Raw genomic sequence first — 24,718 nt, forward strand, 5'->3', positions numbered from 1 at the left:
ATAACCACAAAGAAACTCAAAATCATATTTTGATTAAAAAAAGAAAAGCATGTTTCTTATGTGGGGCTGCACGGTGGCGTGGTGGTTAGCACTGTCGCCTCACAGGTGAGGTTTGATCCCTCACCTGGGGCCCTCCTGCATGTTCTCCCCGTGTATGCGTGGGTTCTACCCAGGTACTCCGGCTTCCTCCCATCATCCAAAAACATGCATGTTAGGTTAATTGGTGACTCTAAAATTGTCCTCAGGCGTGAGTGTGAGCATGCATGGTTGTATGTCTCTGTGTGGCCCTGTGATGGATTGGAGACCTGTCCAGGGTGTACCCCGGGTCTAGCCCGATGATTGCTGGGATAGGCTCCAGCTCTCCCGCGACCCAACTGACAGATTAAGCGGGTATAGAAAATGGATGGACAGATGTTTCTTGTGTATATACTGTTTTGTTTGATCATTTGTGCATCCTGGTGACAGCATACTGGCCAGCAGAAGCCCAGTGAAACGTCAGCATCAAGGGAAAAATGCAAATTCAATTCAATTCAGTTTTATTTATATAGCGCCAAATTACAACAAATGTCATCTCAAGGCACTTACATAATACAGTCCAATTCGAGCCAATTGGAATTCAATTAATTATAGTCATAATCCAATGAAATCCATTAAATTAATTTAAAAATAATCCAATTCATTCATGTAGAGCCAATTCAAAAACAATATCCTAGCTAAGGAAACCAACAGATTGCACCGAAACTTCTCTTCAGTCCAATCTCCCGTCCTGAGCGTGCCTGAGGCGACTGTGGAAAGGAACAACTCCCTTTTACCAGGAAGAAACCTCTGGCAGAACCAGAACCAGAAAGGGTGGCCATCCGCCTCGACCAGCTAGGGTTTGAGAAGACAGAAAAGAGGGAAAAAACACCATAACATCATTCAAAGGATACCTGTTGGAACAGGGAAACACAAGTTAATAACCACAATAATGTCACATGTACATAATATCATTTGAGAAATTAAACAGGGGGAAAAATAGAGCAAAGTGAGGAAAGGTGTGACAGATGAGGTCCCCCAGATGTCTAAGCCTATAGCAGCTTAACTATGGGATGTTTCAGGATCACCTGAGCCATCCCTAACTATAAGCTTTATCAAAAAGGAAAGTTTTAAGCCTAACCTTAAAAGTGGAAAGGGTGTCTGCTTCCCAGACATTTACTGGCAGCTTATTCCACAAGAGAGGGGCCTGATAACGGAAGGCTCTGCCTCCCATTCTACTTTTAGAAACTCTGGGAGCAACAAGTAAACCTGCAGTCTGAGATCGAAGTGCTCTGTTAGAAAAATATCTTACAGTGAGATCTTTAAGATATGATGGAGCTTGGTCATTAAGAGCTTTATATGTGAGTAGAAGAATCTTAAATTCTATTCTGAATTTAACAGGGAGCCAATGAAGAGAAGCTAAAACTGGAGAAACATGATCTCTCCTGTTAGTTCTCATCAGAACTCTGGCTGCAGCATTTTGGATCAGCTGGAGGCTTTTCAGAGAATATGTGGGACAGCCCAATAATAAGGAATTACAGTAGTCCAATCTTGAAGTAACAAATGCATGAACTAGTTTCTCTGCATCACCCTGAGACAGGATGTTCCTGATTTTGGCAATATTACGAAGGTGAAAGAAGGCAGTCCTAGAAACTAGTTTTATATGTCTGTCAAAGGATAAATTCTGGTCAAAAATAACTCCAAGGTTCCTCACTGTAGAACTAGAAGCCAAGGAAATACCATCTAGAGTAACCATGTAACTAGACAATTTCTCCCTGAAGCGCTTAGGTCCAAAAATAATGACTTCAGTTTTGTCTGAATTTAGAAGCAGACAGTTCTGAGTCATCCTGGTCTTTATGTCTTTATGACATGCTTGTAGTCAGACCAACCTGTAGGTTTAATCTGGTTTCATAGATAAGTACAGCTTAGTATAATCAGCATAACAATGGAAATTTATGCCATGCTGTCTAATAATGTTACCAAATGGAAGCATATATAAAGTAAAAAGAATCAATCTAAGCACAGAACCCTGAGGAACTCCATGACTTACTCTGGTGTGTGAGGAAGATTCTTAATTTACAAGAACAAACTGGAACATCAGATAATATTACTTAAACCAGCCTAATGCAGTTCCTTTAATCCCAACATGTTCAAGTCTCTGTAACAGAATGCTGTGATCGATCGTATCAAATGCAGCACTGAGATCCAACAGGACAAGTACAGAAACAAGTCCGCTATCAGAGGCTAAGTGGAGATCATTGGTAACTTTCACCAATGCTGTTTCTGTGCTATGATGCACTCTGAATCCTGACTGAAACTCTTCAAACAGATTATTTCTATGTAAATGATCACAAAGTTGAGCTGCAACTATTTTTCAACAACTTTAGACAAAAAAGGGAGATTGGATATAGGTCGATAATTAGCCAACACTTCTGAATCAAGAGTAGGTTTTTTAAGTAAAGGTTTAATTACAGCAACCTTAAACGTTTGAGGTACATATCCTGTCAACAAAGACAGATTGATCAAATCCAATATGGAAGAGTCAATTAAGGGGAAAACCTCCTTGAACAGTCTGGTTGGGATTGCGTCTAAAATACAAGTTGATGGTTTAGAAGAGACTATTGCTGTTGTTACCTCAGAGAGATCAACTGGGCAGAAGCCGTCTAAATACAAATCAGGTTCTAAAGATACTTCTAAAGCTGCTCTACTTGATGATACATCAGTGATAATAGTGGGAAGGATTCCATTAATCTTCTAACAATTTTATTGATAAAGAATCTCAAAAAATCATGACTACTGAGAGTTATAGGAATACATGGCTCAACAGAGCTCGGACTCTTTGTCAACCTGGCAACAGTGCTGAAAAGAAACCTGGGATTATTCTCTTCCATCAATGATGAATAATAAGCAGTTCTAGCTTTATTAAGAGATTTCTTATATGTTATTAAACTGCTTTTCCAGACTAATTCAGACTCTTCTAAATTAGAGGAACGCCACTGTCTCTCCAGCTTTCTTGCAGTCTGCTTTAATGCACGCAGCTGTGAATTATACCAAGGAGCCAACCTCTTCTGACTGATTACCTTTCAGAGGGGCAACATTATCCAGTGTTGTACGCATTGAAGCTATAGTGCTGTCAACAAGAGAGTCAAGTTCTACTGGAGTAAAATTTAGGTAGCCGTCCTCTGTCATATCTGCACATGGCAGTGAAGAAAAGGATGATGAAATCAACTCTTTAAATCTGGTTACAGCATTCTCTGATAGACACATTCAATATGTAAAATTCCAGTAACAACTGCCATGCACCTAAAATAAACAATGGAAACAGACCAGTAATTGTGTAATTAAATCTGGTGTGGGAGCATGGCTGCTGATGATGGAGGAACAAAAGATGATATACTATGCCCTTTTTTAAAAAACAGTTTAAACATGTCCTAGTTAAATGTATGAGATAGAAAAATATCTGTTGGTTGAAGCACAGTGACCCCTACTGAAACAGTTCTCCTGAGATCAAGCTGTTTGGAGGGGTGGAGACTGTGAGCTGCTACTCACCCCTATTCTGTTTGAAAAAAAAAAAATAGAAAGTGATAGTCTTTGACACAACCATGTAACTATACCTGTTTGAACCGGAGTCAGATCCTGAACAAGAAGGAGCAGCCAGAGAGGTTCAACCTTCAAGGCTTCAACAGGACGTAGGTGACGGGTTAGTTTATGTATGTTTGTACATTGGATAAGTACACACTGTCATGCTGGCTGTCGCTGAGACAAGTTTATACCATGCAGTGTGTTTATGTACGTTACCCATCATCAAAACATGAGCAGCCATTGCACGATTTAATGCAGTGAACATAGTTCCTCCAGTCATACCAAAAACACACTAGGTCTATATGAAGTTATAGATATGGTAATCACTCTGTTGATCCAAGAGGGAAATCGTTTAGCAGTTCAGCTGTAAGCTAGTAACAGATGCTAGAAAAAAAGCTTTTTCATCAACAGTAATGGACTAAGCCATAGATGTACACAATGTTCCTCGTAGTAATGCATGACAAGAAGGAGCAGCCAGAAAATACCAAAAAATGTAATGGTTATAACCGGGAGAGGTACACAGGGTTCAGTGTAGCAACATGGAGAGGGCAGAGCACACCTTTTATCTTCTCCATCTAGTGGTCATCTGAGTTGCATCACTGTCCTTTGTATTTTTGATTGCGCTTTCTTCCATGCTCTATTCTGTCCTCTCTTTTCTCTGTCTCCTCTGCGTCATCTCTTTCTATTTGATAAGAACTCTGTTAAAATCAAGCACCTCCTTGGGGAGGGCTGAGTTCTAAAGTGAGCATCAAATTGGTGAGGTTTGTGTTATTCAGTAAATTCCTGAATTTTGTTTTGTGTGCTGAAACCTTGTTTACATGACACACTTGTAATTGTTATAATCATAGCAATCTTAATGAGCTTCTCCATTTTAGTGAATATACCACTATGTCCATGCAAGACAGCCTCTGGAAACTGTTGAAAGGAAAATTAGGCATACAAGTCACTGGAAACCATAATTTGCTCCATTATTACTCTATTATCCCTCTGGCCAACATCCTATGTTGAACACCCAGTATGTGTCAGATGTTACTGCTAATTTTGAGCTTCTATTTGAAGGCATAAAAATGTTTAAAAAAAAGTTATTAAACTAATTAAATCCAAGTCAAAGAGCTGCCAAAAGCAAACAGTGTGCACCAATAGAAATGTCCTGGGAATTATATGTCTGTGTGCCTGATTTAATGTGTCATTTCATGTGTGTCCTTGCAGTTAGCTTTCCCTAAAGACACTTAATAAGTTTCTCTCATTAGGCAGAATGGCAGAGCTGTCCTCATTAGAGGAGATGATTGGCATAAGAGCACAACTAATTAACAGTGTGAATCTGGCAAAGGTGATGAAGGCAGCTGCCAGGCTGCGGCTGTTTGGAGGGTTAGTCGAAGTGTTATCTCACAGTTTACCTAACTAATTTACAAAGAGAGAGAATGAGCACAGTGGGATAAAACATGTGTATAAACTGTGTGGAAATTCTGTGTAAATTGTATTCCGTTCTATTAGTACAGTATAATTCAGATAGCCTGCATTTATTTGTGCACTATTTTCACAAATTTGCATCTCTGGGGGAAAAAATGTGTGATATGCTTTTACATGTGACTGCTGACATAATTATTTATTATTAATTAATTATCTTCTTTTCGATGTTGAAAAGTATCTGTTTGCACATGTATGCATTCATTGCATTTTTTTCCATTTGTTAGATAACGGGACGTAGATCGTAAAGATCTGTATAGTCTTTCCTGTGTGACTCAGCGCACCTTCTGTTTTTATCTACGTTTTCATACGTGTTTCAAATACTGAAACCAGGATTGTCAATTTCCTTCAACTGTGAAGGAAATACATGTGTTACATCTAGTTTAAAGCTGTAAGAGTCTGAAGAGGATTGTCTATTCATTTTCTCCACAGTTTGCAAAGTTAACAATAAGCATTTTCAGGATATGCTCTTATCCCACATTCATCTTACAGTCAACAGTCCCACATAAAATCTTTTTTTAAAAAGTTGTTTGTTTTAAATTTTGTATTTTGAGATTTGCATCTTTAGACAGTGTTAAGTTAATTTACTCCTAATATTTTGGTTATGTAGTTATGGCTAATGTACTGTGATATGTCTACTAATTCAACCAGGGGAAGTAGCAGCCATTGCTCTTAAATTAGTTATGTGTTTGTTTTCAATGGGGCAAGGTGAAAAGCCATCAATGTCCAATGTTAGGGGCAATCTGGAGCTAAAGATTTTTATTTGTTCATAGATCATTATTATGGTCAGAACTGAGAGTCACTCATAGCTGTTACCTTTCATTATAGCATAGTAATATTTTCCATACATCCATTCTATTTTCATCTGCTTATCCGAGGTCGAGTCGCAAATACTTCAGGTCCAGGAGATAAACCCAGACATCCTCCTGAGGGATCCTGAGGCTTTCCCAGGCCTTCGAGTGAGTCCTGGCTCTGCACCGAGGCCTCCTCCCAGTTGGACGTGCCCAAAAAACCTACAAAGAGAGGGAACCAGTAGGCATCGTATTCAGATGTCCGAACTGTGCCTCAGCTGACTCTTTTCGATGCAAAGGAGCAGTGACTGTCCATGAAAATCAAAAACTTGATCAGTAACAAGGGGTAGCCCTGGTGGAGTCCAACACACACTGTAAATGCATACCACATACTCCCTCAGCACCCCCTACAGAATCTCTCAAAGAACATGTGCATAAGCCTTTTCCAAGTCTATAAAACAGATGTAGACTGGATGGTCAAACTCCCATGGGCCCCTAAGTAACTCTGCAAGGAGAAAAATCTGGTTCACTGGTCCAATGTTCCATGACCTGGGCGAAAACCGCGTTTCCTGAGGAGGCCGAGTAGTGTGATCCCTCTGTAGTTGGAACACACTTTTCTTAAAAATGTGTCTGCTACTCCACAACCCTTGATGCGACATTGAGGACACGTGTCAGCCAAGACAGCCCCACCATATCCAGAGCCTTAAGTGTCTCAGGGTGAATCTCGTCCACCCCCGGCACTTTGCTGTCAGGAAGCTTTTTAACTACCTCAACTTCCGCCAAGGTGATGGATGAGTCTTCGGCCAAGTTCTCAGACTCTGCCTCCTCAGTGGAGGATATGCTAGCCGGATTTTGGAGATCCTCAAAGTGCTTTTTCCATCGGCCAACAATATCCTCAGTTCGGGTCAGCAGTTCTCCATCCAGGTGAAGCACAACCTGGGAAGGTCCCTGCTTTCCTTTTCTGAGTCGTCCAATGGTTTGCCAGAACATCCCCAAGGCCAACCAAAACAGATGCACAGACGTATGGCCGCAGGTCTGATGACACGACTACAAAGTTGATCATTGACCTTTGGTATAAGGTGACCTTGTACCAGGTACACTTATGTGCCACCTTATGCTTGAACGTGATGTTTGTAATGGACAATCCATTGCTAGCACAGAAGTTCAAAAACAAGACACCACTCGAATTTAGATCAGGGACGCTGTTCTTCCTAATTATGCATCTCCAGGTCACTCCATCATTGCCATCATGGCCATTGATGTCTCCCAGAAGAACAATGGAACCCCCAGGTGACACCACCCTCCAGGATGCCACCCAGAGACTCCAACACGGAGGCACTCAGCTGGGTGCTTGTGTGTAACCTCACACCCACCCGACACTGCTCTCGTCGGTTCCAGTCCTTCTTCAGGAGATTGGTTCCAGAGCCAATGCTATACGTGGAGGAGAGCCCAACTATATCTAGTTGATACTGCTCCATCTCAGACACCAGCTCGGGCTCTTTCCTTTCCAGTAAAGTAACATTCCACGTCCCCAGAACCATTTTGCAACGCCGGCGATCAGCACGCCCAGGGCCCTGCCTTCACCTGCTGTCCAGCTCACACTGCAACCTGACTCCTTTTCAGGCTGAGCTCGATCGAGCCCCAGGAGCCAAGGCTTGGCCACCAGACCCTCGCTGGTGAGCCCACCCCCGGGCTTTGAGTCGCTCTTAGTTTTTGCCTGTGAATTTTAACTGATGAGCGTGCTAAGACTTAGCTATTGTGCACAATTGATGTGCTTTAGGTCAGAGAGCTCTGCATAGCCCACAAACACTTTACATTGCATGTTACTATGTTTTATTAAGACGCTGAAGAAAGATTAAGCTAAGCTGTAAGCCCATGCTGCATCTTAACACGGAAAGCACTCTTAGCCAAAAGACTTTGGATGAGAAGTGCTCTGCTGACAGGACATATGCCTGTACATCATGTGATCAGTCCATTTGCAAAAGCATGCATTTCTATGTTTACATTATCTGCAGGGCTCAAATCTGCCATCACTGAATACACAGCAGAAGAATTTTCCCAGAACTTCAGCTTATTGAAGCTGGAACTATGGGCTGATTCCCACTGTGTTTAGATTCAGACTGGATAACAAAGTCTGTGGTGTGCACACAGACCCTCTCTCCCTTTGCAAACACCTATTCAGCTGCTTTTCTTTTGCTCATTGTGTCTCTGCATATGTATATGTGAAAGGTCAGTCCGCGAATGCTGACCTCTCCTGTTATGTCCATCCAAAGTAAAGCTGACACAATGAGAGCTGTGGAAGAGATGGTGAGGAAACACATGTGATTGCTCACAAATGTAATGATTAATATGAGATGGACATTAGAGTTGAAGTAACCAGGAGGCAGCACATGGATTTAATACATTTAATTTTCTCTTGCTTTTGCTGTCAATTCTCTCCCTTCAATTTTTTCTTCCTTCTCATCACCTTCCCCCAGTCTTTCTTTGGGGCTCTTTAGTTAAATGCTCTTTCTCCCAGCAGTTGGCTGGAGACAGGACACACATAAGGGAGGAGGTAATGAAGTTTAACTATGACAGAGTGTGGAAGGTAGAAAAAGCTGAAACAGGAACCAGTGATGAAGAAAAACAAAGTTCCATCCATTTTCTATGGCTAATTTAGGATAGTGCTGGGGCAGGAGCTGCCACTGGCGAAGCCAACAAAGTTAAGTAGTGAAAATAAAAGGAAAGGAATGCATGATTATTGAGGCATCAAATAAAATTGAAGAAACACTAAACATCAAAGTACATAAACATTAACACAGAAAGAAGGCAAATGTGTGTTAATTTGTTTTACTGTACTCCTAAAATGGGTGCATTTGTGCTGTTGCCATGGTGACAGCCTTTTTTTGGGCCATCAGTGATGACCTCTGAGAGTTCACTGAGTGCAGGGCATCCGTGTGTGTACTGATACATGTGTGGATGCATATGTGATACAGTGAGTAAGTAAGTAAAACTTTATTTATATAGCACCTTTCAAGATGAAAATCACAAAGTGCTTCACAATTAAATACAGGAAATATATATAAAAAGCTATAAAAACATACCCAACAAAAGCTAATCAAAAGCAAGTTTAAAAAATGGGTTTTCAGCTGCTTTTTAAAAGAGATCAGAGTCCACTGTTCTCAGGCTCAGAGGAAGGGAGTTCAAGAGAGTGGGAGCCACTGTTGCAAAGGTTCTGTCACCTTCAACCGTGTACTGCACAGCAGCAGGCCCTGATCACATGACCTTAAGGACCTGCTGGGGATTTATGGCTGCATAAGTTCTCTGATGTAAGTTGGTGCTTGTCCATGTAGCGCTCTAAATGTTAAAACCAAAATTTTGAAATGTACTCTGTAATGGATGGGGAGCCAGTGCAGTTCAATTAGCAAGGAGTAACATGAGAATACTTGGAAGATTTTATTTAGAAGCCTTACAGCAGCATTCTGTACAACATCCAAAGTCAATGTTGAGTCAAGAGTTACCTTAAAACAGCTAGTCTTGTTTTAGCAGGACAGACTTAATCTGAAATGGAAAAAAAAAATATCATTAAAAAGATTTGTTGATAAATCAACATCATTATAAGGAGATAAGACCTAATTAAAAGCATTAGAAAACACACCAGCAGAAGAAGAATTTAAGATGCGAGAGCTGACCTCACTGTGAACAGCAGAGAGTGGCACAAAAAAAGTCAAGTTAAAAAGAATACAGTGATGATCAGAGATAAAATGTCCTCAGAGCAAATACAGTCAATATTTAAACCTAAGTAAAAACAAGGTCCAGTGTGTGACCTTTGGCATGTGTGGGTCCAGACACATGCTGGGTAGAATTAAAGGAATCCATGACACTGATAAAACCTCGAGCAAAGAGATCAGAGTCACCATCAACTCAAATAGGGTATTAACTACAACCAAATTGGACAGTTTTGTTGTGGAAGATAAAAAGTCGCTGAACTCCTTTAAAAACGCATTTATTGGGTCAGGTGGACGATACACCACAGCACAATAAAAAGTATTTTTATTCCACACTTTAATCAGCTCTAGTTCAAACAATGAAAAGTCGCTGACGTTTACTGAATGACATGAGAACCGACTCCCCCAGACCACAGCAAGACCTCCTTCCCGACCACATGTCCGAGGCTGACCGATGAAAGAGTAACTACCTGGGCACAGTTCAATGAGGAACGAATGAACCGAGTCACGCTGCCATGTTTCGGTAAGAAACAGGATATCCAAAATCTTGGATATCCTGTTTAAAATCATTCAACAAGAACGTTTTATTTGTCACAGATCAGGCATTAAAAAGAGCTACGCTTAGAGAAGCCAGATTTTTTTTTATCAGAAACGGCCCGAGTTAAGGGACGTAAAAGCTGAGAGTTTGACCCCTGACCCTCGTATATTCCACACACCGCAGGGAAAGAAGACCAAGCAACCAGAGTGTCTGGATAAGCACTCCTCACATAACACGGCCTCAAAGATGCAGGTCCTGCATATCCAAATAGTGACATGGAAAAGTATTCCCCTCCATAGAATTAATCATCTGAACGCAGTTGATCAAGAGCGCTCTGCGCCACACTTCCAGAACAGCTTGAGCTTCACCTGGACCTGCTCTTTTCCCTCTCTTCCTCCGTGGTCTATGTGGCCCCAGGAAGGCGTCATTAAGGACGCCAGAGGAAGATCCAGCCTCCGAGAACAGAGAGTACAGGAAGATGAGGTATCTTTTTCCATCATGGAGGATTCGATAGCTAAGAGTGTCAGATGATCGTGGACTAATGCAACTAAAACATCATTGATGCCAAACAAAAACAGCAGTGCAGAGAAAAGCAGCACTACATATTGACGAGACACACTGCTGCCGGCAGCGGCCAAGCCAGACACAGATACCATCATACAGGAAGCTCAGTGTGTGAGTTTGCATGGTTTTGGTGTGAATTTTGTTTAATTAAGGTGCAGCTATGTTTGTTGAGGATGCTTCATGAGGCTAATAATTTAAGCACTTTTGTCAAAAGTAAAACACAAGATTTTAGTTGAATTTATTTTCCATATTGATCTATTTAAAGCCATTTTTATATTAATTTCTGATTAAACAGTTTTAGTCCTCCATAGAAAGAGGGTGGCTTGAAAGAGATGACTGCAGGATCTGAGCACAAGCTGGTGGTTGCAGTGTGATGCAGCCTTTCAGGAATTTATGTGGAAGTAACTTGTTAACCACATACTATACAGCTCGATTCGCTGCTCTGAATGGCCTCTTTCAGAAGCATAATGCAGCCTAGGCACACCGTAAAAATGCTTCCCATGTTTGAATTAAGCTTCTGACTCCAATTGTAAGTTTTAATAATTTCAAGAGTTTCATTGAAATGTATGTCTGAAAAGTTTTTAGCTTGTTTATTTATTCTTTTTTTTTGTGAGGCATCGTAATGGTGGAGCAGGAAAGAACAAAAGCAACTGCATACAACCATTTAAACAAATTTTCCTCTCTTTTCTTTTTTTCCCTATTCACCTTTGCTTCCTTTATTTTATGTTTGTTAGTATTTTATAGTTTGGTTGTGTAGCTAATAACTTATTTAAAATGTATATACAGTTTTGTTTTTGTTTTTTTACAGTTGAGAAAGGAACCAGACTATGACAATTGAAAATGAACTACGTTGTTGCACAGACTCTGCTGACCTGTGTGGATGGAGATTATAAAAGGCAGCTGGTGTATGAGTGGTTTAAAATAAAAAAGTGATCTTAAAACAGACATTTGACGCTGTGAGATTGATGCCTTATGGAGGTATGGTGAGCCTAATTTACATGTGATTAAAGTGGTCCCATCACCATGATATACTAACCTGCTCTGAACATAATCTTGACGTTTTGGACTGGCTGTGAAAAGTTATTCCTGACGATCATCTCTATGAGTTTAAGTTGAAGGAATACAGCATATACAATATGAAACTATGCTGAGATGTATGCCACAGAGAATGCAGTTATAGTAACATAATCTATATGTGTAGTATTGCCACAAGAACCTACATGTTATACAACTTGTTATACTGTTTTGGTCAACTCAGGCGGGTGAATTGATAATAAGTCTGAAAACAGGTAAAGTTGTTTGTTTTTTTTTCTGCTAGAACTATATTTTCTGCCAAATCTAATTTTCACTGTTGTTATTGCAGTTAATAGAGGACTTGAAATTAATTTTACTTGTATTTTACAGAAAGGGATACCAAAACATCACACTGATTAAAAAAAATAATGCAATAAATTAAATGAAAAGCCTGAAAACATAACTTTTTGATAATATTTAATAGAGTTGGTCTATCTTTAGTCATGGTTAACAGTTGGACTTCTGTTTCTTCACTCTGCACTTTGTAATAGTGCTTGTTTGCTTTGAAGAAATAAAGAGGACAGATAAGAAGAGATTGTGTGTTAAAGTTAACATTAGGGCAGTACGGTGGTGTGGTGGTAAGCACCGTTGTCTCACAGCAAGAGGGTTCCAGGTTTTAATCCCTTTTTGTGTGGCGTTTGCATGTTCCCTCTGGGTACTCAGGCTTCCTCTCACCACACAAAAACATGCATGTTCCTTCTTGTGCACTCATTTTCTGAACTGCAATGCCAGAGTGAGCGCTTTCACCGTCAACCACGCAGGCAATTTTACAAGTTGAATCAGTTGAAAAAAGTCCGGCAATGGTGATGGGATGCACATACCAAAAATACAAGAGACAGACAATTACCAACACTAGATGTGCCCCATGGTTAACTGTCAGCACATCAAGCCTTAGAAATATTGCAGGCACTGAGAGCGCAGTGAAATTCCAAGTTTACTTGATGAACAATTTTCGGCAAGCATTTCTCTTTTGCTTTTATTGGAGTCTTTTTTTTTTTTTTTTTACCAAACCTCTTTTTGTATATTTCATAGATCTCCACAATAGATTGCTCCATATTGGATGACAAATGAATTAAATGACATGTCAAAACAGCCCTTCCATGGGAATGTTTAGGTATAATACTATACCTTTGAGAGGCGTTCAAATGGTTCAGAGTGCACCCTTCTAATAAGGTGCTTTTAAGTCAACTTTGTCAACTAATATGGTTTTGTTCTGACTGAGAGTTTTTTTTAGCTCTCTCTACAGTTGGTAGAATGTAATACCACTGTCGTAAAAACAAACCTGCAACTGAGCCCTGCACACGTACAGTAATGCACGTACGTTGTCATACTTTAGGAAACATCATTTGTCTACACATGCTTGTCTACATAAGAAATTAAACATTTATTATACTTTTTGTATTCTCTAAGTGAATGAACATTTATTTAATTTTTTTGCTTTTAATGATACATTTTCTCATTAGATAAAAGCCCTGCCCTTTATTAGTAAATATGGAGCTAACTAAACATTAAAAGTATTCAATCAAAAAAAATGTTGAAAGCAAAAGAATCCAGGGTGTCAGATAGGAAGAGGAGAGTACTTCAACATCACCATAAGACAATATCTGTGACAGACTGTGTTTCTGGTACCAACTGTGGGGTATGACCTATCAATATAGCCATTAAGGCTGTTTGGAGAGCTAAATTGTTGGGCACCATAGTAACTCAGCCTGTGCATCTTTGCGAAACGAATATATTTGTATTTCCACAATACCCGGTTGGACTAATACTCAGAGCATGCAATCTAAAAATAAAACAGGAAAGAGTATGAAAGGTCACCAGCTGGATCACCAATAAGAACCAGTGTCAGTTGGACCAGCGAATGTTTGGCTGAGGTTGACCTGTGTTTGACCTGGGGCTGGAGGAGATCGACTGACAGAGGTGATGAGAAGATGAAACGAGTGGGAAAGTTTGCCTTTCTCACCCTCTACTGTGAGGAGGAGGTTATTGAAACGAGAGGAGAGACCAAAAAACAATTACAGGATGAAAAGGAGCGAGGAGGGACATGGACACAACAGATGACAGAGCGGATCAGAAAAAAGAATAGAGGAGACAGTAGGGGAGAGCAAACATTATGAGACCACCTGCTGTCCACACACACACGTCCAGCTGTGACCACTCTGTTTCCATTCAGTAAACATCATCTCCAGTCTGACTGTGCCCTGGTAACTGATATCTTGACAACCTGAAGGAAAAGCATTTTTAATATTGTGTGTGATAGAGAGACAGAGAGTGAGGAGAGGGGGCTTTGACATTTGATAAGGGTTCATTTTATGTCACCAATTGACCTAATGTTTTTGGATGGTGGGAGGAAGCCACAGCACAATATATTACAATGTGTATTTTTAGATATCACTCTTTTCTAATTGAATCCATTTGAGGATCTGTTGAACCAGATGCTTGGTTACTTGACTCTTCTTAAACAATAATTCATGTTCTTATATTTTCTCATTCCTGCATAACTCACAACCCAGATGCTGTGAGTGTGTCTGTAAGTCATCTTTTCCTCCTTCCAGCTGTTTCAATCACTCTGTATGTCCCTCATCGCCTTCTTCCCTGCTGGTTGTACATTTCAGACACTGCAGAACTTTATCTGTATCTTTATGATGTTGTCGCCTATAACCACAGATCTCTCTGGGAATTTTCCTCATTTTCAGACACACAGAAGAATGCTCTGGTTTATTGCCAAACCTCAATCAGAAACACATTTTCAACTAAGAAGAGTGTACATACAAACTATTAAGGTCCACCTGCATACTATTTAGACCAAGAACATATTGACCTTTGTTTGCTACTTTCCCAAAGCAGCTCTTGTGTTGCCCGACCAGATGGATAAGCCCTAACCGACAGTGAAGAAATACATTTTTTCATTGGTATATAAAGGATTTAGTGGAGCACTATTAACTAATTTCTTTTTTAAAGTTGAATGACCTATGTAAGTACTTATGAGAATTTGTTGTTTCAAGAAAAAAAGGAAAAGACTTTCATCGTCCCACTTTTGAGATACATCAAATGTAGCATGATGTGAAGATATGGATGGAGATAAAGATGGGGAGGGTGCATAGTCTGAGCTGGTACTATGATGTGACATATAGAAATATTTTCTGACCAAGACAGCCCTGCCTAAAGTAACAGGGTTGTATTATGATTAAGTTTTTTCTGTTGGTAGCCAGTTCCGGCACCAAAATGTAGGTTTTCAAGAACAGAAAAAAAAGGATTTTTTTTCATAATATGTCCTTTTAAAACTGAACACTGTAGTATTGTGTAAATGAATACAGTAATGCAATTCAATATCATAACAGTACAGATCAATAGTAACTCATAGTAACATTACCCCTAGACTGATACTTCTCCACTCGTTTTCTCATTTCCTAACCCTTCTGTTGCGCTCATTCTAGTTTATAAAAGGCTCAGATTCACTGTCACAGTGTTCTGTCGTGTCAATTTGATTTTCTTTCAAAAAGAGAGCCTTTTGTGAGTTAATATATATGTCAGCAGTGTAGGTCCCAGTAAGTTGGGGTTTTCTCCTATGTCAGCCTCTGGTTTGACCCTGATGTTAATGGAGTGTGTCTGAGGTCCTCCAGGGGAGCCAGCAACTATGTACTTCCTCCTCTGTGGTCTCTTTATTTTCTGTCAGTATTGTTCACCTGCTGTTGATCCACTTTTAGAATGGCATCTTGCCCTCCAGTCCTTATGTTTATTGTCAGGTGTAAAGCCAGCCTGTTGTAACTCATGGGATCCGCTTTGGCCTCTGAGCAGTCCACTCCAGTTGCCCTGCAGATCCCACTGGGCTGGACAGAAAACAACATTTAGATAATGAGGAGCCAGTGTTTATATTGGTATGAAACTAAACAGTAATGGTGCAGATAAGCCTGAAGGACTGAGAAGTGATTTAGGGTTCCTGTAGTTCAGTTCTGTACATTCACAAATCGGGACAATGTTTTTTAATTTAAATTTTTTTTTGTTTTTATCTCTTGTCTTTATTTACTGTCCCATTGAGTCATCTAGCTATTAAAAAAATTTGGAAACTTTGAGGAATTGAACTTTGATGGCTTCGGAAAAGATTGAGAGCACATGAATAAGAAATAGGCTGATTTCATAAGTAAGAAAGTACAGGCCATATGTTTTATGAGTGACACTGAAATAATCTGATACCTGTGTTTGTCAGAGACTTAAGTGAAAATGCCATCCAGGCAATCCCGAGGAGAGCTTTCAGGGGAGCAACAGACCTCAAGAACCTGTGAGTGAGATAACACTAACACAAAGGAGATACGATCCCATACCAGAAGCAAAGTTTTACACCATAGTTGATGATGCTGTTTTTTGTGTTGTTTTCTTAAATTACCAGTCAGCTGGATAAAAACCACATCCGCTGTATTGAGGAGGGGGCGTTTAGAGCCCTGCGATCTCTGGAAGTTCTGTGAGTATGAAAAATTTGTTGAAATTTGCATCTCCTGCCAACACTTATTTTGTACACACTACCATCATTCCTGTCCCATTCTTTAATTTGATCTCTTCGTCCTTCTTCTGCCTCATCTCATCATATTTCACTCTTTTTCCTCTCACATGTCTGGTGTCACACATGTCTCTCCTTTAAGCTATTGCTCCTTGCTTTGTCTATTATCTCTCTTCCTCTCTGCTTCTGAACATCTCCATTGCATCTTGTCTTCATTGCTGTCTCTCTGTGTTTCTCTAGCACATTGAACAACAACAATATTAGCAGTATTCCAGTCTCCAGTTTCAACCACATGCCAAAGCTCCGCACCTTGTAAGTATCTCTTCTCCTTTTATAACTTTGCCCAGTGTACAGAATTCTCAGTGCTGCTTACAGAGACAGAATCAGACACTTGAGTGTGTTTGCTTTACACCTATTTATCTTCTCACAGTTTGCCTGCCCTTCAATTCTTGTTCATTTTCTTTGTGCCTGTTCATTATCTGCCTCTGTCTCCCAGCCGGCTCCACTCTAACTCACTGCGTTGTGATTGTCACCTGGCCTGGCTGTCTCCATGGCTGCGGCAGCGGCCGGCATTGGGCCTCTACACTCAGTGCAGTTCTCCTCCAACTCTAAGGGGCCTCAACCTTGCTGAGCTGCGTAAGAGTGACTTCGCCTGCTCAAGTATGGTCACCCAGCAGAACAACTTGCCTTGGCCCAAATGTGGATAATGGATTGAAACTGAGAACATTTTTTTACTTGTCTGCTTTTAGGCCACAGTGGCAGTGCCTTCGTTCAGCCATGCAGTTTAGCGTCTGGGTCCTGTCCTCCAATGTGTTCTTGTAGCAATAACATTGTGGACTGTCGAGGGAGGGGCCTCACAGCCATCCCAGCCCATCTACCGGAGGCCATGACTGAGATGTGAGTAAAAAAGCAATTTGTTCAGGTTTTATGTTTTTATCTGAAACCAACTATACTGTATGTATGAATGTAAACACACACATATATATATATATATAAAACATAAACACAGAATGTGGGTTCTTTGTATTGTATTCCCAATGATACTACAGTGTTACATCAAATTAGTCTTTTAAGGGAAGGATTATGCATTCCTGCAAATCAACGTTTCAACATTTTTATTATGACGACGACAACCCTGAGTAGTGTTAGCTGGGCAGCTTGGTCCTTTTACAGCATTGCACAAATGCCAGTATGCAGTTTAATTCCCTCTTTGACCAAAAGTAACAGAAGCCTGCAACAGTGGTGAGACTTGCATACATGTTTGTTGAAAAACATAAAAACTGATTAGCTGACAGTCAGATATGATGTAGCCAGATTTTTCACATGCCAAATATTATGAGGTTACTTCAAATCTTGAACTTTTAGAAAATAACAGCTTTGCATGTATTTAATGTTTGTTTTCCTCTTAAAGTTTTCTTTTTCACTCCTTGTTCCAAAAGCCTTAGGTAGGGTTCACTTTTGCCTTTACCTGTAACAAAATATTTTGATTTGAGTAGATCTTCTTCCTCTACCCTCCAGTCGTCTGGAGCAGAATGGCATCAAGTCAGTTCCTCCAGGCGCCTTCACCTCCTACAAGAAACTTCGGCGAATGTGAGTGCTCTGTGCTTTACATGGAACAGTTAAAGTTGAATACCTCTGAATGCGAGTCAGACCGAAATAAGATTTAACGCTGAAATATCAAACATGTCAGAACACACTATTGGATTCAATATACAATCTGGTCTGGGAAGGCCAGAGAAAGCCACAAGAAATGTGAGCAAAATTGGCAGAGAAAAGGAACTAATATAGTTTCACCTACCGCCATAATGAAGATGATAAACAATGGAAAAGAAATCCTGAGAAGTCCTTGAACTAGATTTTCATGAAGAAAACAGATGCCAAGTTCCTGTTTGTGACATTTTAAAACACAACATCAGTAAACTTATACCATGGCTAAGCATCTTATCTTTTCACCATATCCAACAACACACAGTCTGTAGCGCGGGTAGCTTATACCATTTATTCACCACATTCACTACTAAAATTTTTGTACCACCTGTACACTGTTAAAATTTGGCTAGGTGAAAATGATCGAAGTGATTGAATAATGGGATGCCTTTGCTTAGAGGTGTCTTCAGGTCTGCTGCAATACAAAGCAAAAGTGGAGATCATTCTTACAACTTATAACAGCTATACAACGATTCTTTATGAAGACTGTTTGTCCTCCTCATTATTATCAATTCATTATTTATACAGCTTTATACACATTTATTTATATAATGAAGTATTAATGTGGAGTATTTCAGGATCCAGGGACAATGACTAAAAGAAATCTCATTGTTTTAAAGTCTTATCTAACTCCTGCTCCCCTCCTCTGTGTTCAGTGCTCACTGAAAAGAGGTTTTCCTGCTCCGGTGAACTTTCAGCATCGAGGAGCATTTGATTTATCCCAGCCTGTAATGAAAAAAAGGTTCACATCAGAGGTCCTATAGCGGTCTTGGAAAATAAATTGAGCCTGTTTCACTGTGATCTGATGCACGTGTTTACTGAGTTCAACTCTGTCCACAAGAATATTGTTTATGACCTCATGGCTTTCTACTCGTTTTCTTTTTGTTCTCATCTTTGGAGTTTTTGTCCTGTCTGCTCTGTCTGCATTTTTCCTCTTTCTTAGTTTGCCCATTTCCATCCTCACACAATCTCTCTTACCAGCTTTATATCGCTGGTTTTCCTTTTCTTGTTAATCTTATCTTTTTCCCATCCTTTACCCTCTTGCATCATCACTGTGGTGGTTTCAGTGGTTTGTCTTAAATCTATTATGACATTTGAGTGACTGTCGTGTGGCAGCAGAGCGAGGACATAATATTAGAACATGCTGTGGTTTGGACAGTCAGACCAAATCAGTGATGCATAAACTTAAACTTGGCCAGCAAAGCAGCCTTCTCATTTTGACATAAAGATTTACTGTCAAATTCACTTACAGAACAGTCATCCAATTTTTTATCAGTATTATTTATTTGATTCAATTTGATTCAATGATTGGTGGATCAGAAAGACATAATAATTTTAAAAAAGCATTTACAAAGGTTTGACCTCTGAGAATAACACATGGAAAATAAAGAATAAATAGAAAAGTAACAATAGCATACGTAGTTAATGTAAAGCTTTTGGCAAAATTCTATCATAAAGTTTACAGTAAAGAACACTGAAACCTTAGGGATAAAGCTGTCACATAAAAGTGAACAAAATTGAATTGTGAAATAGTCAGAAAATAACAAATATAGAATAAAAATAATTGGAAAAAGTCAATCATTTAATGGTGCAATGTGCAACTTTTAGAAAAACCACTGGGTACTGTATAAGAGAACAGCAAATCAAACTGAGTTAGAGACTGTGCAACACTTCCAGACATTACAACACTGCAGTCTTACACAGCGTGACCTTTTTCTCAAAGCCTAAGCCAGACAAAAATTAAATAAAGTTAACACAAATACAGCATCCAAATTACAACACAGTAAAAGAAGGATGTAAGATAGGTGTTGAGAGGACAGAGCAGAGACACAAATTTACACAGCAACACGTGGTTGATGAAAATGGCATAACTTGAAAAATGTCCAGATTTTCACAGCTTTTTGCGTTTGAGGTGGGTTTTCCCTTTTTTGAAAAAGAGTTGATGTGCACCTGGTCAGATGGAAACATGGGTATCAGTTCTGATAGAGAGATGATGGACCACATGAAATATGATAAAACATTGCCAAACCTCCCTGACAATCACAGCGGACCCAGCTGAAAAGAATTCCTGAAGACTTCCTTCCATCTTTGTTTTGTATATGGCAGGGCTAATGGTTTTCTTTGGCTCTTCTTTCCTAATGTTTTGTTACTTCAGAAAAGTAATGATGAAGAGAAGAGCAGGCTGTTGCTGACTTTCAAATCTGCTTTATGTACCCTGTTGCTGCTTAAGAAATAATCTATTGCAAAAAGTTTGGGGTAGCAGTGTGAAGAAAATCTTCTGAATCAATCTTATCTGTGGGATTAATTGGACTGTCCTGAACACATAGTCTGAATTTCGTCCAAGAGCACAAAAGCCCACCAGTTGGCTGGAAGGGCTCATCAATGTGATCATCTTGGTGTTTTTCCTATTTACAGAACCAGTGCTATATACAAGTATTGGACCTTTCTGCAGCAGGCACACTGAACACATAAACTGCAGATCAACTGCTCAACTGTATCAGATTAGAATAAATTAGTTAACCACTGAGTTCTTAAAGTTACCAAAAATTTTAGTAAAAAAGTACGAACTCTTACTAAAATCATAAATATTATTGTTATGGATATTTGAGTTTCATTGCAAAAAATCATGTGAGTTCAAAGACACAAAAAGCAGTTTTTAAAATCTGCTGGGAGTGGGGAGTTTCTCGACACCCACCTAACAGTGAAGGCCTGTACTGCAAGCTGGGTTTTTGACCTCTGAAGACATCTTCTGAGCTGGAGATCAGAAGATCAGAAGAGGGACCAAAAGATCTTTCAAAACAAAACAATAACTTAATGACTTAACTCAATGACTAAATTCATCAAACCAGTTTCTGATCATTAAAATCATTCTCTTGAATTGTCAGAGACCTGAGTAATAACCAGATTTCTGAGATCGCTCCTGATGCATTCCACGGCCTCCGAGCTCTCAACTCACTGTGAGTATTGACTGCTTCTATCAGTACTATATGTCTGTATTATGCCTGTCCCTTCTTCTGTATTCTTCCTCTGTTTTTATGTTTTTTGTTATCTGTTTATATCAATAATTCAGAAGTGGCACCTGCACTCTGTAAATACCAGGCTCAATGTGAATACCATAAAGAAGTGTGTGTATAAATGAATCTGCATATGTGAATTATGTCTGCATGGGTCTGCACTGGGGCCTTCTTTATGACTTCTATGTGACCATGTGTTTGTGTGGGAATTTATCCAGGCTTTCAGGCTTGAAAAAGTGTGTCATAGTAAACGTCGGCAAACTGATGGTAAATTTGTGACTACAGAACTGCAGTCGAAAGCTTTCAGTGTTTTTGCTGTTGTTTGTGTGCAGGGTTTTGTATGGTAATAAGATAACTGAGCTGCCCAGCGGAGTTTTTGACGGCTTGGCCTCTCTGGAGTTGCTGTGAGTCCAAACCACTGCATGTACACGTTTTTCTGAACCGACATGTATACTAGCTGTTTTACATAAAATAATATCTGAACTCAAATTGCTTTGAAGAAACCCATCATGTTCTAAACTTTTAATGAAAACTAAATATCTCTGTATAGTTTTAGCCAGTAATCAAAATCTATTCTAAGCCTGTGACACAACTTTTCTAAAACACTACCATATGTTCTTCTGAAACTTTTTAGTACATTTCATATGTGGATACTTAACTTGTGCAGGAGCAAGTCAACTAGTGCAGCTTCACTTTGTTTGAGAGACGCTCATACCCATGTTTCCTGACATCCTGCAGGTTGTTGAATGCAAATAAGATTCATTGTATCCGCGCTACAGTATTCAAAGATCTGGAGAACTTGGCTCTCCTGTCACTGTATGACAACAAGATCCAGAGTCTGGCCAAAGGCACCTTCAGCTCACTGCACAGCATCCAGACACTGTGAGAAAATGAATAAAAGTGTATTTTAAGTTCTGTCTCACTACATTCAGTGGGATCTGACCGATGACCTCCCCCTATTATGGTTTCTCATCAGCCACCTGGCCCAGAACCCCTTTGTGTGTGACTGTAATGTGAAGTGGTTGGCCGACTTCCTGCGTTCAAACCCAATAGAGACCAGCGGAGCGCGCTGTGCCAGCCCTCGCCGCCTCGCCAACAAACGCATTGCGCAGATCAAGAGCAACAAGTTCAGATGCTCCGGTCAGTCAGAGCCACTCTGTGTGTGTGGATGAGCAATTCCTCTGTCAGAAAGACATCTCTGTTCAAAGCGCAAAAATCTAGACTTCATGTTTTCCCCCAAAAAAACAAACCAATCAGAGGTCTCGATATTGAACTCTGAGATTTTACTAATGTTTTGTATTGATGTGGTTGAGGGCCTTTGATAGTCTTTAGGAGAATTGAATTTGGTTAACCTCAGAACAAGGTCCCAGCGACTGGATCAGATTTTCTTCTGTTGCCTCTACATATTGCATATACATGCTATATATTGCATCAATGAGCTTATCATTCTCCACATCACTTTTCATTATCAGATTATCAGAAAAACTTTGTACTCCCTAACTTTTTTCATATACATCTTAAATGTTCTGTTTTCGAAATAATGTGTCAGACATGTTTAAGTTCAAGAATCCATAACTAAAGAACTTGATGATTTTTCAGGAACCATATGCCAGTATGTGTAAAGCCAGATGGAGAAGTAAGCATAGGCCAATAAATCTATGATCACGACACAAACAGCTTCACACTGCTTTAGCCCACAGCCAGGCCTGGAAAGATACACAGAGGCGGATACATAGCTACAAAGGAACAGCAAAACACAGATTGTCCTCTCCCTGCTATTTTTCTCCTCCTGCTAGTTTTTAAAAGAATTATCTCCAGGACTCCAGGTGTGTGTGTGTGTGTGTGTGTGTGTGTGTGTGTGTGTGTGTGTGTGTGTGTGTGTGTGTGTGTGTGTGTGTGTGCGTGTGCGTGTGCGTGCGTGTGCGTGTGTGCGTGTGTGTGGCTGTACACTTTTTCAAAACATCAAACATTTTAAATAACAGTTTTATTTCTGCTTGCGTTTCCTGACAGCCAAGGAGCAGTACCACATCCCAGGTGAGTAAGTGCGTTTGTATATTTAAACCTATGATACCAATATGTTGTCAGCATTAAGCAGCCACCCACGCTTCAGTGCTTGTATATAAATAATTTCTGATGCAAATTTACAATAGAAAAGACAACAAATTGTACAGTCTCTATGGTAATCTGACTTCTAAGTCTAAGTAGATAAGTGTCTTTTCATCCATCTCTGAGTATTTCTGTCTGTCCTGGGTTTGGTTCAGGTACTGAAGACAGAGGTCTAAGCTATGAGTGTAACAGTAGGCAGGTGTGTCCAGCTAAATGTCGCTGTGAAGCCAACGTAGTTGACTGCTCCAACCTCCGCCTTACCAAGTTCCCTGAACACCTTCCATCTTCTACTGAAGAGCTGTGAGACACACACATACACGCGCTCCTACAAGCACAGACACGCACGCACTGAGCACACTTACAGCAACAACTGTCCATCAAGTATGGAGAGTTTATTGTTAGAATATAACATGATAAAACATTTTCAAAATGTACTTTATCTGCAGTGAAAATATCTAGAGCAAATATCATTTGCAGGGCTGCACAGTGGTGTGGTGATTAACACCGTCACCTCACAGCAAGAGGGCTCCTGGTTCAAATTTGCATGTATGTTCTATTTGGGGCATATAGTCAATCAAAGTGAATAAATTTTGTTATGGGCTCCGTGAAATTCACAGTGATAATGTCATACAATTTCACATACCTATTTATGTGTGAAGTGTCCTGTACTGTGTCAAACTACCTTTATGTTGATGTGTGTATGGAGTCATACTGCAGGAATGAACATTCACTGCACATAAAAAACTAATAACAAAAACAAACTAAATGCATATTGTTCTAATGATGTTTTTGTGATTGTCCCAGGCGTCTCAACAACAATGACCTCTCCGTGCTGGAGGCAACCGGAGCTTTTAAGGGCCTGTCACAGCTCAAGAAAATGTAGGTCATGTTGAAAAGTTGACCAAAACAATGACCTGCTCTATTACAAAAAGAAGCTTCCAAAAGGTAACATTTTGTCCAGTAGCACTACTGGACAAAATGTTACCTTTTACGTACATTTATGCATTTGGCAGAGGCTTTTATCTAAAGCGACTTACAAAGAAAAAGGATAATGGAGCAGAAAATATTAACAATAGCATTTATTGTTTATTGATTTCCCCACAGAAAATATATATACCAAATTATTGAATTCTGGTGGCCAGTTTAGCAGGTTGAGTTCCACCACAGGGGCAGACAGTATGCTTTTGTGTGGGCCCAGCAAACAGGGAGGTGTTTGCTGAATATGTTTGCTCTGTTAGGTCGAGTGCATTGCCATGAATCTTTAGGGAAAAAAAGGCTATGATGTGTTTTGTGTTTTATCCTTCCTCTTCCAGAAACCTGAGCAACAACAAGATTTCAGAGATTGAGGACAGTGCATTTGAGGGTGCCTCCTCAGTGGTGGAGCTTCATCTCACAGCAAACCACCTGGAATCTGTGAGAGGGAGCATGTTTAGAGGCATGGAGGGCCTGCGCATGCTGTGAGTATTACTGACTGCACTTAATGTATGACATGTAATCAAAACAGTTAGTTACTTTGCTAACTATTTTCCTTGAAAGTAGTTTGCAAAGTAAACCTACCAAAGTGAATGCCTTAACCCTTTAAATTTGAAATCATTGACATAACCACATGCATCAGTTTAAGTTAAAATTGAGTCACCTTAAAGCAAATTAAAGGAGAT

At 39.9% G+C, this 24,718-nt stretch overlaps 1 protein-coding gene across 1 annotated transcript in view; it reads left to right on the plus strand.

Annotated features, from left to right (window-relative positions):
- The window catches only part of slit1b (slit homolog 1b (Drosophila)), a 79,189-nt gene that overhangs the window by 20,933 nt on the left and 33,538 nt on the right, over positions 1-24,718 (plus strand). Inside the window, exons 5-18 of the mRNA XM_072383609.1 lie at positions 15,946-16,017; positions 16,126-16,197; positions 16,474-16,545; positions 16,730-16,893; positions 16,983-17,130; positions 17,752-17,823; positions 20,826-20,897; positions 21,287-21,358; positions 21,693-21,836; positions 21,931-22,094; positions 22,965-22,988; positions 23,216-23,360; positions 23,865-23,939; positions 24,374-24,517. Of these exons, the coding sequence (XP_072239710.1) occupies positions 15,946-16,017; positions 16,126-16,197; positions 16,474-16,545; positions 16,730-16,893; positions 16,983-17,130; positions 17,752-17,823; positions 20,826-20,897; positions 21,287-21,358; positions 21,693-21,836; positions 21,931-22,094; positions 22,965-22,988; positions 23,216-23,360; positions 23,865-23,939; positions 24,374-24,517 (1,440 nt within the window). The remainder of the gene's footprint in view (positions 1-15,945; positions 16,018-16,125; positions 16,198-16,473; positions 16,546-16,729; positions 16,894-16,982; positions 17,131-17,751; positions 17,824-20,825; positions 20,898-21,286; positions 21,359-21,692; positions 21,837-21,930; positions 22,095-22,964; positions 22,989-23,215; positions 23,361-23,864; positions 23,940-24,373; positions 24,518-24,718) is intronic.

Source organism: Leuresthes tenuis, unplaced genomic scaffold, assembly GCF_036924035.1.
Source record: "Leuresthes tenuis unplaced genomic scaffold, fLeuTen1.0.hap1 SCAF_4, whole genome shotgun sequence".
NCBI lineage: Eukaryota > Metazoa > Chordata > Actinopteri > Atheriniformes > Atherinopsidae > Leuresthes > Leuresthes tenuis.